The sequence below is a fragment of the Portunus trituberculatus genome, chromosome 49, assembly GCF_017591435.1.
Source record: "Portunus trituberculatus isolate SZX2019 chromosome 49, ASM1759143v1, whole genome shotgun sequence".
NCBI classification, from domain to species: Eukaryota; Metazoa; Arthropoda; class Malacostraca; order Decapoda; family Portunidae; genus Portunus; species Portunus trituberculatus.
The window spans coordinates 601,480-614,081 of NC_059303.1; the positions used below are offsets into that span (position 1 = coordinate 601,480).

Below are 12,602 nucleotides of genomic sequence, written 5' to 3' on the forward strand. Positions count from 1 at the left end.
TTCTAAAACCAAATTGGCTATTTGCTATTAATTTGTTGTCTTCAAGGAACTCGATCCGTTGTTTCTTTATTATTCTTTCACACATCTTGCATATTACACTAGTTAGTGATACCGGTCTGTAATTTAAAGGTTCTTCCTTCTTTCCGCTCTTATATATGGGAACCACCTCAGCTCTTCTCCATTCTACTGGTACTGTTCCATTTTCTTTTGAGCATTTTATGATGTTGTATATAGGACTTGCTAGTTCTTCTCTACATTCTTTCAATATTCAGCCTGAGACTTCATCCGGTCCCATTGCCTTCCCTTCATCCAATTCCTTCAGTAACTCTTTTATTTCAAGCTTGGTTACTTTAACCTCTTTCATATAGACGGTCTCTATATTACCTTGTGGCCTTTCAAATTTGGATTTCTTAGTAAAGACCTCCTGGAATTTATTATTTAATAGTTCTGCCATACTTTTTGGGTCTTCCACCATATCGTTCTCTCCATTTAACCATTCTCTTGTTTTTTTTTTCCATTTATGAATGTGTAGAACAATTTTGGTTGCTCCTTACATTTTTCGACAATATCCTTTTCATAGTTCCTTTCCTCATCCTTCCTCACCTTAACATATTCATTTCTCGCTGTCTTGAAGTTTTCCTTATTTACTGGATTTCTATTTCTCCTCCACCTTTTCCATGCTCCATCTCTTTCCTCCTTAGCCCTAGCACATCTTGCATTAAACCAATCCTTCTTTCCTTCTGCTTTAAGTTTATGTTTCAGGACACATTCCCTGACTTCTGTTTTGTATATTTCCAAAAATAAGTTATACTTCTCTTGCACTGTCTCTGAGTTTTCCATCTCCTCCCACTTAATGTATTTGAAGTAGTTCTTGAGATTCTCAATATCTGCCTTTCTGTAATTTAATCAGTCTCCTTTGTATGAATCGTCTCTATCTTCCTTTTCCCTCTTCTATATCCATTTATAATATCACATGGTCATTCTTTTCCAATAGGCACTTATATCTTATATCATCATTCATTTGTATACCCCTTGTAAAAACTAGGTCCAATCTCACAGCTCGTCGTTTCCTCTGAATCTTGTGTTTTCCTTTACTCTTTAGTCCATCATATTATCTATCATTCAGTTCAGGAATCTTTCTCCCCAGGCTTCTTCCCCCATACCACTTTCATAATTTTCCCAGTCCACTTCTTTACAGTTGAAATCTACTAATATCACTTTTCTCCTTTCTTTAATTATTCTCGTTAGACTCCTTATTGTGTCATCTATCATGTCTTTATATTCTTGATTGGTCCATGAATTTGTTTTTATCTTATCACTACTCCCTCTGCTTCTGTTGTTACCCTATCTTCTCCATTGAGCTCCTCTGATCACTATCTTTTATCTGTATATTGTCATATTTTTTTCTATTCCCTCCACAGGATCCCCCAAAGCCTTTGGTGTTTTGCCTCTGCCAGTTGGAGCTACCTGAGGGGGGGTATTATGCTGATTTTCCCTGGAATGATTATTGTTTCCATGTCAGAGATCCATCTCTGTGTGCTGAATGCATAACAGAGGTAATAGTGTCTGGCATGAAGGCGTACTTTCCTCATTCTTTTTCTCAACCTAGATTTCCTAAACCTTAGATGAAGGTTGCGTCGCAAATTTTACTTATGTGGAACATAAGAATGTGATATATTGCTTTGGTTACCTTATGGATAAAATCCCTTATATAATGAAGTGTCATTCATGTTTGGCTGAATAAATCATGCAAATTGGTTTTAGGACTGAATATTTATGCGTACTTTCCTCATTCTTTTTCTCAACCTAGATTTCCTAAACCTTAGATGAAGGTTGCGTCGCAAATTTTACTTATGTGGAACATAAGAATGTGATATATTGCTTTGGTTACCTTATGGATAAAATCCCTTATATAATGAAGTGTCATTCATGTTTGGCTGAATAAATCATGCAAATTGGTTTTAGGACTGAATATTTATGCAAATTTTATGCACTACTTTTGTTTCCCTACTCTATCAACACTTTGTTCCATGAGCACTTTGTTCGCTGTGTTTTATAGAGGTATTAACTACTGTAGAACAATTTCTAGAATAATATTTTCTCTTAGCACTTTCCTTTTTAGTGTAAATATTTCTTACAAGTTCTCTGACAATCTGGTGATTTAGGGAGAGGAAAAAAGAAAAAAACATTACAAGATGTTTGAGACTACATATATTCATTTTATCTTTCAAGAAGAATAGAGACAAATTTCTTCTTCATATCAAAAGAAAGATCACAGTCAGTTTGGTTAAAAATAAGCATTCTGAATGAAAAAATAAATATTTCATGAGAGGACTTTAAAGTTTAAAGGTAACACGGTCGCCATTTAAACACATGTCAGTGTGGTAATGTTGGTCTGAATACTTTCTCCTTCTTCACCACTAACTTATGTTTACTGTCACACTTCTGGAAGTGAGAGGTACTGATACTGTTGGTGTGAATCCAAGAATGTCACCTATATAGCTAACATATATAGTCAACTTTTTGTACAATTACAGCTTCCCAGAGACCATTTTAAGAAAGTGCAGACCATAGCCAGATGTAAAGTGTTTATCGCTAATAAACATTGCACCCACCCTCTCTCCAGTGAGGTCTACAGACCACTGGAGAGCAGATGACCAGCAGATGACTCAGTGTTCAAAGCCACTGAGTTAGGCTGCTAAATGCTACCAGAAAATAATTATTCAGTTTCACTACCAAAAAAACACAGATTCTAGTTCAATGACTGATAAAAAAAAATATTATCTGTGTAACTGGCCTGTCAATGGTTCCAATGTTTTTATCTATTTTGATAATAAAGCCAGTTCAGAAAATAAATTTCACCACAAAACTTTGAGAGAGTGTTGCCAACACCTTATTCGTATTTTAGTGAAATTTTTTTTTCATAAATTCTCAAAAAAATAAATAAATAAATAAAAAGATTCATGATGCAACCTTAGCACTGCCTGTTCTCTTGCTATACACGATAGAGAGGTTGCTTACAAAAGATATTTGAGACTTCCATCACCTGAATATCATACTCTTTATATATCTGCGTGGAATCATGCCAAGTCTGTTCTTCAATTTAGCAAACACTCTTTCATAAAAAGAAAATGTCAAAATCTTTCAAACTCCAGCTCCCCTTCTGGCATCTGACCAAAAACATCTCCAATAACTTTATTTCTTCATCTTTTCATCCTTTATTTCATCCTGATGGCACCACTGCCTCTAATCTAAAGCAGAACTCTTTTCTCAAACTTTTGCCAATGTTGCAGCAGTTGCTATAAATCATGGAGGATAGCAAAGTTGAAGGTTAGTTCACCAGGATGGTCAGTGAAGGAAGGGAAAGGCCAAAGCAAGTGGTGAACATTGTTATCTCCAAGAATGGAGATCTCCACAAAAGAAAAGAGACAGAATGTGCTCCACTTTAGAAGTTAAATATACAGTAGTACTTTGACATACGAATTTAATTCATTCTGTGGCGATCATTGTATATAAAAAAAAATTGTATATCAAATCAATTTTTCCCATAGAAATTAATGGAAATAGAATTAGTTTGTTCTAGTGATACAAATTTACCTCCCCCCCAAAAAAAATTAGCATGTTTTAAATACCAACCAAATGTAGATTTAATATAAGATAAATACAATGTTTATTGTATGCATGATATAAATGTACTATATTGCCCAAAATAACAACTTAACCCGCAAAAATCGGGACACGTCGATAGACGTTCATCACGCATGACTTGGGGCACGTCAATAGATGTTTAGGCGTTTTTGGGCTATATTTTGGCTATTTTCTTCAAGTCCTCATTGTTTGTGAGCTGGCAACATTCATCAGGAGTAAAGATATGCTATACGTCACTGTGTAACCAACTCCCAAGAATGAATGGTGGTAGCGACAGTGATTTCACGGTGTCCAATTCCGCTACCTCTCCTGCGTGCCTTACTTTTACACCTCGGGTCTCTCACAATGTAGCAGGGAGACAACATTTGAATGAGAGTGGTATCAGAACAGGAGAGAGAGAGAGAGAGAGAGAGAGAGAGAGAGAGAGAGAGAGAGAGAGAGAGAGAGAGAGAGAGAGAGATAAAAGGGCCCGTTTTCTATTGCTCTAGCCAAGGCCGCTAAACTCGATCAGACGCAAGGCCACATAAACCGATGATACCACCTCATTCAACCTGTGATATTTTGGTAACCATAGCATCTAGAGACTTCTGGTTTTTTGCATTGCAAAGAGGAAGAGTTGCTTGTGGGCAGATCACCATTTGTACTCACTCATTTATTGAATTTCCAAGTGTAATCAGTATGTGAATTTAAGCTATTTAGTGTGTTTCTCACTAAACCTGCCGAGTTAGTGCGAGCAAAAACTCCCAACTTGCATTCATACTTACCGATGTTGTGATAGAACTTCGTATATGTAGTACAGAGGAGGAATTGGCGAGTTACCCATGCCTTACTATTGACATGCGACATGACCTGGAGTTTTTCTTTTAACACCTTATGTGCTTTAAAGGCCCTGGGGTTCTCAGAATGATACACCAACAATGGTTTCACTTTACAGTTACTACTAGCGTTAGCGCACAGGGCCAAGTCACAGATACGCACACCACGTTCATATTTTAACATAACATAACATAAATAATAGGATAACAAAGGGCCACCAGGGCCCATCTAGGTTATCCTGTATCAGTCACACAGCGACTTAGTCATCAGTACTTAAAGATGCACTTACAAGTACACAATACATTATATACAAATTCTAAATATTTGGCCCATTAACAGGGCTAAGTCCTGCAGTGAATTCCTCTACAATCTGTGATTCCCATACATGGGGATCATGTCTTGTTTAACTATAGTAAATTTCTTATAAAAAACTATCATGCAGCACTATACATAATCATAAATCTAATAAATCTAAGTGCTTATCTAATCTGTTTTTAAACATTGTCAAACTAGTGCTATTTACAACCCTCTCTGGCAATGCATTCCAGAAGTCTACCACCCTATGACTAAAGAAATATTTTCTTATATCTAACCTGCAGCCTTGCTTTCTAATCTTCCTGCCATGATTTCTAGTCCTACTTCCCTCCTCTAAGGTAAAGAAAGATCTCACATCTATGTAGTTTGTATCTGAGAACATTTTAAATAACTCTATCATATCCCTCTTATACATCTCCTCTCAAATGAAAACATGTTTAATTCCTTTAATCTATCTCTATACTCCAGGCACTTTAATGCTGGTATCATCCTAGTTGCTCTTCTCTGAACTGCTTCTAACATGTTGATATCCTGCCTATAATGGGATGACCAGGCCTGTATGCAATACTCTAAATGGGGCCTAACATAGGAATTATATAAGCTACGCACCACTTCCTTACTTTTATAACTAACATTTCTATTTATAAAACCCAGGATCCTATTTGCCCTATTTCTTGCTTCTAAACATTGCTTTGAAAATTTCATAGTCCTGTCTATCACTACTCCTAAATCCTTTCCTCCTCTACTGCCTCTAGCCAACATCCCTCCATCTCATAGCTAAAGTTTGTGTTGTCTTTACCTAAATGCATAACCTGACACTTTTAGAATTAAACTCCATCTGCCACCTGTCTGCCCATGCTATCAGCCTGTCCAGGTCTCGTTGTATTCTGTAATTGTCCTTTTCACCCTGTACTGCACATGCTATCTTAGTATCATCTGCAAACTTTGATACTTTGCTACTAATTCCTATATCTAAATCGTTAATGTACACCAAAAAAGAAGAGGTCCTAGCACTGATCCTTGGGTACCCACTAACCACTTCCTTCCACTCAGACATTGCCCCATTTAATACTACTCTCTGTTTCCTATCAGAAAGCCATTCACTAATCCAATCAACTAACCTACCCCTATCCCATGTAGTCTCAATTTGTACACTAGCCTCCTATGCGGTACCTTATCAAACGCCTTGCTAAAATCTAGATATATAACATCTATGCTATTTCCATCATCTAACTCCTTGGTAATATATTCTAAGATATCGAGCAAATTTGTAAGACAGGACCTCCCTGATCTAAAGCCATGTTGGGTATCTCTAATTAATCTATTCTCATTTAAATGCTCCCAAATACTACCCTTAATGATTTTCTCTAGTATCTTACATACTATACTAGTTAAACTGATCGGTCTATAATTATTCGCATCATCCTTCCTACCTTTTTAAATATTGGAGTAACATTAGCTAACTTCCAGTCCTGAGGTATCTCAGCAAACCTAAGTGATCTTTCAAAGATTAACTTAAGTGCTTCAGAAATACTGTCTACACCCTCCTAAGTACTCTGGCATGTAGCTCATCAGGACCACTAGCTTTCCTATCGTCTAGTTCAAGAATAAATTTCCTAATAATTCCCGGTTTTATATCAATATTTTCTAAAGCTCTTAAACTACTCGTCACTGTTTGTAACAGGATTTCCTATTCTTTCCTAGTAAATACTGAAGAAAATTGTTCATTCAATAATTCTACTATGTCTTCATTTTGATCCACTACTACACCATCTTTTCTGAGTGGTCCAATCCTATCCTTATTTCTTTTATCACTGACCTTGTAATAACTATATAATTTTTTGGGATCTTTACTCCCAGCTCTAGCTAGTTTTATCTCTGCCTGCCTTTTACTTTTTTTTATAACCTTACTCAAATCATCCCTGACCTGTCTGTACCTAATCAAATCTACATCTTCCCCACTTTTCTGCAACTCTTTATATGCCCTCTTCTTCTCTCTGATCTGTCTACCTATCTTGTGAGTCCACCATAATGGCTTCCTGTTTCTCTGCCTTATATCTTTGTAAGGGATACACTGCATCACTATACCCTTTACTACAACCTTAAAAATATCCCACATCTCCTGTGCAGTTTTATTTCCAAAACTATCTTCCCAGTTTACTTCTCCTAATAACTAACGTAACCTACCATGATTGCCTTTCTGATAGTTTGGGACTCTAGTCTTATTCACTATATTATCCCTACTGGAATTAATGATAAATCTAATTATATGATGGTCACTGTTTGCTAAAGTCTCTCCTACCTCAACTTCCTTTAAACAATGCTCAATATTTGTTAGTACTATGTCTAAAACCTTCCTCCCCTAGTAGGTTTATCTACCATCTGCACTAAATAGTTATCCTGAAAACTTTCCATAAACTTATTTTCACTAGCATCTCCTACCATCCTCTCCCAGTTTACTGACTTAAGATTAAAATCCCCTAAGATAATTGTCTGACTAGTACACCCCCTATTTATCTCATCTACCATAAGGTTGTCTACATCTGCTGACTGGTTAGGTGGTCTATAAAAGCTCCTACTCTAATAACCTTACTTTTGTTTACTCTAACATCCAGCCATAAGGACTCTACTCTGTTATCTACCTTAATACCATTAACCTGACTGGAAATGAAGGATTTTTACATAAATAACTACTCCTCCACCTATCCTACCAATTCTCTGGTGTAAATACATAATGTATCCATCTACTTCATATTCTTTCCTATTTTCCCTAAACTTTTCCTCATTTACCCATGCCTCTGTGACACATACAACATCTAAGTCCTCCTCAACTATATAACTAGATAACTCGTCCTTCTTGTTCCTAAGACTCCTGGCATTTACATAAAAACATTTAAGTCCTGCTACCTTCCTAGATGCTGTCTCCTTATTTGGAATCCTAATCTTATTCTCTCCTATTTGCACCTGGAAATCTTTCCTAATCTTTTCACTATCTCTGTTTATCCTATCTAATTTATGTCTAACATCTTTCTTCTGGAATGCATTTGCTACCTCACCCCTACACTCCATCCCAACTCCCCTCCAGACATCCACTCAGCACATCCACACCCTTCCTACTCAGATGCACACCATCCCTAGCATACAAATCCCTTCGCCCATAGAACCTATCCCATACATCCACAAAGCTGACACCCACATCCTTACACATCCCTTTTACCCGATCATTCACACCAATGGCCCTAGACAACCATTCCCTGCTAACATACACACGAGGCAAGATTCCTGACACTACACACCTACCACTCTCCCTTATCTTGCCTAACATTTCCCGAAATCTTGCCACTAACTCCTCCGACCCACCTGCTCTGACATCGTTCCCACCTACGTGCAAAACTACTACACCCTCCTCTCCATTCCCCCAACTCTCTTCTGCATCTCCTCACTCACTGCCTTCACACCTGCACCAGGCATACACATGTTCGTCCTCCTATCCCTGTCTTTCCCACAGAAAGTGCTATCTAAGTACCTAACCTGAGAGTCACCCACCACACACACCTGAAGTGTGCTAGGCACAACCCTCCTCCTCTTCTCCTCTACCCCCTTCTCTCTCCTTTCACTCACCACAACCACCTCATTCACTCCACTCTCACTCTCCCGCTCCCCCCTCCAACAAACCGAACCTATTTTCACACTCAACAGGTTTAGTCCTATCCTCCCTAACTGCCTCCGCTTTCCTTTCCCTCGCAACCTGCCATCTCTGCCCATCCTGACTACTATCTTTCCCAGTCTGGCTCGCCTGCTCCCTCTTCCCCACTTTGCTCTTCCCGACAGAGGGCCAAGCCACCCTGTCGCCCTCAGAAGGTCCAACCCTCGGCCTAACACTGATCTCCTGCCTAATTTTTTCCACTGCCTCCCCAAGCCTCTTAATCTCTTCTTTCAACTCAAAGATGAGAACTTCGTTCGCACTTTTCCCCTCACTTAGCTTTCTCATTTCCTCTCGCAATTCTCGGTGCTCAAGAGAAAGAACTAAATTCTCGCTCTTGAGCCTACACACCATACACTCAGAAAAGTCAACGATCTTCCTGTCATGCCCACACATCTCACACACAACAAACTCGCCCAATCCCACCTCAACACTCTCTTTCACGCACTCAATCACACTCTGATATACCTCAGTAGCTACCGCCATACTAATTTACACTCTGTTAACTCACAAGAACACTATACATAGCTAACAAACACATAAAAATACTTGGTGACGGCAGTGTGGGGGAACCGCGGTGGTGGAGGGCCTAAGTGAGGTCAACTAATCCTCTTTCAAGGTCAACTTGCAATTATCTTGTGTTTCATATCCATTGCGAGACTCTTCTAAGTTTCCTCTTTTCAGCCTTCTTATATTTATTACTTTAGGAACCCATGATCACAAGGTCTTGAGTTCACAAAACTTAAGAAAAAATACACACTGCTGAGGAGCACAGACGCATACATGCACATAGGATGAACAATGATACACAACGCGAACTGAATGTTCGGGTGGAGATGGGTAGCCGAGCGATCACTGCGCCACCTACCGATGGCTATTTGTATCTTAAAAATATCTTTGTATTTTGACGCGTAAATTATATGAAATTTTTCGTCATATATAAAACAAATTGTACATTAGAGCGTTCATATCTTGAAGTATTACTGTATAGTCAAAGGAGTTAGAGGAGAGATAGACAGCACTGAAAAATTTAGTTAGAGAGCGACTATTGAGTCAAAGCCAGATAGTGGAAAACTTGGAAGACTGAAAAGCGTGGGCACAAGAGCAAGTCATACAGCTTTGGAACAAAAATGAGGATAGAGAAAGTAGGAGGAAACAAAAAAGGGGTTACTGTCAGTTGCCTCAGACACCTGTGTTTCAGTGAAGAAAAGAAGATAAGATTTAGTAGAGGAGAGGTGGTGTTCTATAGACCAAAAATTATATCTGAGACTGCAAATGCTGCAGAAGTTGATGAAGAAAAAGTTAAGAGAGACATCAAAACATTCATGGTCAATACTGAGAGTCATTCAACTTTGAGACATTTATTGTCGCCTTCGCAGAAGGGGACTCTGAGGTTGTGTGTTGGAGTTGCCATTTTCAAAATTTTTAGTGAAGGATGTGTATGCAGTAATTTACAAAGCAAACAATTAAATACACAAGTAATCATATCAATGAAGTGTCAGAGAGATAGACACATTAACAGCCAGACAACTGACAGTTACTTTAGAGTGTCACTTGCATACAGTAATTAACAATAAGCATAAGTCAACTCACAGCTAAAAGATCAGTGTACTCAGTAAACTGACTTTCCTCTTCATCATTGTCATCATCTTCTGCTGGTTCTGCCTCAATCATCTCAACTTCCACATGGTCAATTTCACCCTGCAATAAGGAAGGAGAGCTCAGTGGCAGAGAAAGGTGACTTTGAATGCTGGCAGGGTGGGTGTAACTGTAACAAAATAAGATGGTGTGACAAGGGAGAGGGATTTCAGATGTTGACTGGAGGATTTAGTGAATAATGGAGGTGTTCAATGGTAAAAAGGAGCTGGAATAATGGCCGGGAGGGAGTAACAGCAATTGATCATGGTGTGACATGGGAGATGATAAATGTTAATAGAATACGTAAGTTAAGACAAAATAATGGAGATGCTCAGAGGCAAAGAAAGAGGACATGTAATGTAAGAAGAAAGTAACAGAAATTAATTATAATGATGTGACAGGAGAAAGGAATCTGAGAGGAAAACAAGTTATAATACCAATGAATAATGGAGTTGTTCAGTGGCAGAGGAAGGAGGGAACTTTCATGAAAGGGCTAACAGAGGGAAAGCAGCAAGGGGGAGTAAGAGCAGTGTTAGTGGTCAGCAGCAAGCAAGGGAGGGAAAGTCAAAGATATTTAAGAACAAAAGAATGCAACAAGTAAGGAGAAAATAAAACAGGTGAGTGTATTGTATCAAGAGGGAAAAAAAACTGTATCAATATTGATATGGTGACAGAATTGCACAAGTACATTTCAGATTCTATATAGTACAATTGGGCAAATATATACCACATAAATATTAAGGAATAAATAAAAGAGCAAAAAAGTGATAAAAATAAAAGGCAAAGGATGAATCAAATCTCCATCAAAATATATTCAGACATCACAGTGTTATGAGCTGTGTAAATACCAACGTGCTAGTGAGGTAGAGAGACAAAGATGAGCGAAAGAAGAATGGAGAGGGGGGATGAGAAGAGAGATGATGACAATGAGTGGAGAGGGAGTGAGTAAGGGAGGAAGTGGCAATGTACGATGTGTTAAGACTTTGCCCTGCACCCCGTCAGTGATGTTAAGATTCCGCATTCACCACCACGTATTATTCCTTATTTAATTCCATGAACTTTCCATTGTTCCCTTACAATGAGCCACACTAGTTGCCGAGTTGAAGAAGTGAGCTTGCAAGTGGTGTAGTTAGTTTTCCTCCAGCCCTTGTAGTTTCTTTGTGATGATTTTTTTAAATACAATCGCTCTGTGGAGAGGAGTTAGTGATGTATAGAGTGAGATGAGAGGGCATGTGCACCACCATCCCATCCCTCTCTTATAGGCCGCCCACTTTGTAACATGGTGAGCGAATGTCCAATGCCACTTTCCCACATCTCAGATCTTAGTCACTGTTAACGTCTTTGCTACAAGTAACGGAAAACGGCTCCTGGCACCATAGCCGGGCTGGGTGGGGGTGGGAAGATACTTGACTCTGAGGCAGCTCTCTCTCTCTCTCTCTCTCTCTCTCTCTCTCTCTCTCTCTCTCTCTTCTACTACGGAAATAATGATGATGGTAAGTGATTTTTCATAATAATTATGTACAATAAGAAATAAACCCACACAAATTTTCTGACGATGACAAATGAGAAAACCTTAATTTTTATAGTAGACTAATCTATTGGTACTCCAAAAAACTAAAGACTAAAATAATTATTTCCACCATATAAGAGTCATACACCTATATAGTATTGATGAAAGTCACATATGTCATCGTATCATATACAACCTACATTCTGAGAGATCTCATACAGTATCCAGGAAAGAAAACACACCATCTTAACAGAAAACAGCCATGAAGCAATATGCGTGTCATTGGATATGTCACAAGCGCCCAGATTATGCAAAATATGTGTCATGTTGAAGGGGTTAAGCCACAACAGACTAAGGATGTACGTGAGACAGGCAAGGCAAGGCAAGGCAAGGCAAGGCACTTTGACAGAAAGAGGAACAAAACTTTACTGAATATCTAGTTTAATCATACATTACTTGTATAGTAAAGCAGTAGCCCCTGCTGACATAAGAAAGAATTAAGAGTGTCTTTGAGCCTACCTGTAATCCGTTCCTTATTCATTCCTTTAATAAATCAAACAACAACTTTCTGGCTTTATTAAGTTACAGTGGAGACTCAATACTCGAACATCTTAATAGTCGAACTTTACAATACTTGAACATAAAAGTTCAATTTAATACTAAAAAAAAATACCTGATAGCCGAACGTCCACATATGTGGTTGTAACCAAAGGCTCCTTGGCCTCTCCCTCCCCCCTGTTGTGGTCTTCAGAATAACAATCTTGTGCATTCTGTCTGTAGTTTTTCATTTATAAACTTGCATTAACACCAAAGGCTTATTAGTGGTAAAAATATCTGGTAATCAAACAGCTGCACACCTGGTTGTAAACAAAGCTCTGGCCTCTCCCTCCCCACCGCTGCTATTGACCCGTTCTGATACTGGTACAGTAAGTCCTCATTATATTATACATGTGCGTTCCTGAAAACCTTACC

General features: G+C 38.4%; 1 protein-coding gene across 1 annotated transcript in view; it reads right to left on the reverse strand.

The window, feature by feature from the left end:
- Positions 1-12,602, reverse strand: part of LOC123499320 (general transcription factor 3C polypeptide 3-like) — a 414,223-nt gene that overhangs the window by 314,281 nt on the left and 87,340 nt on the right. The window contains 1 exon segment of the mRNA XM_045247142.1: positions 10,076-10,183. Within this exon segment, the coding sequence (XP_045103077.1) occupies positions 10,076-10,183 (108 nt within the window).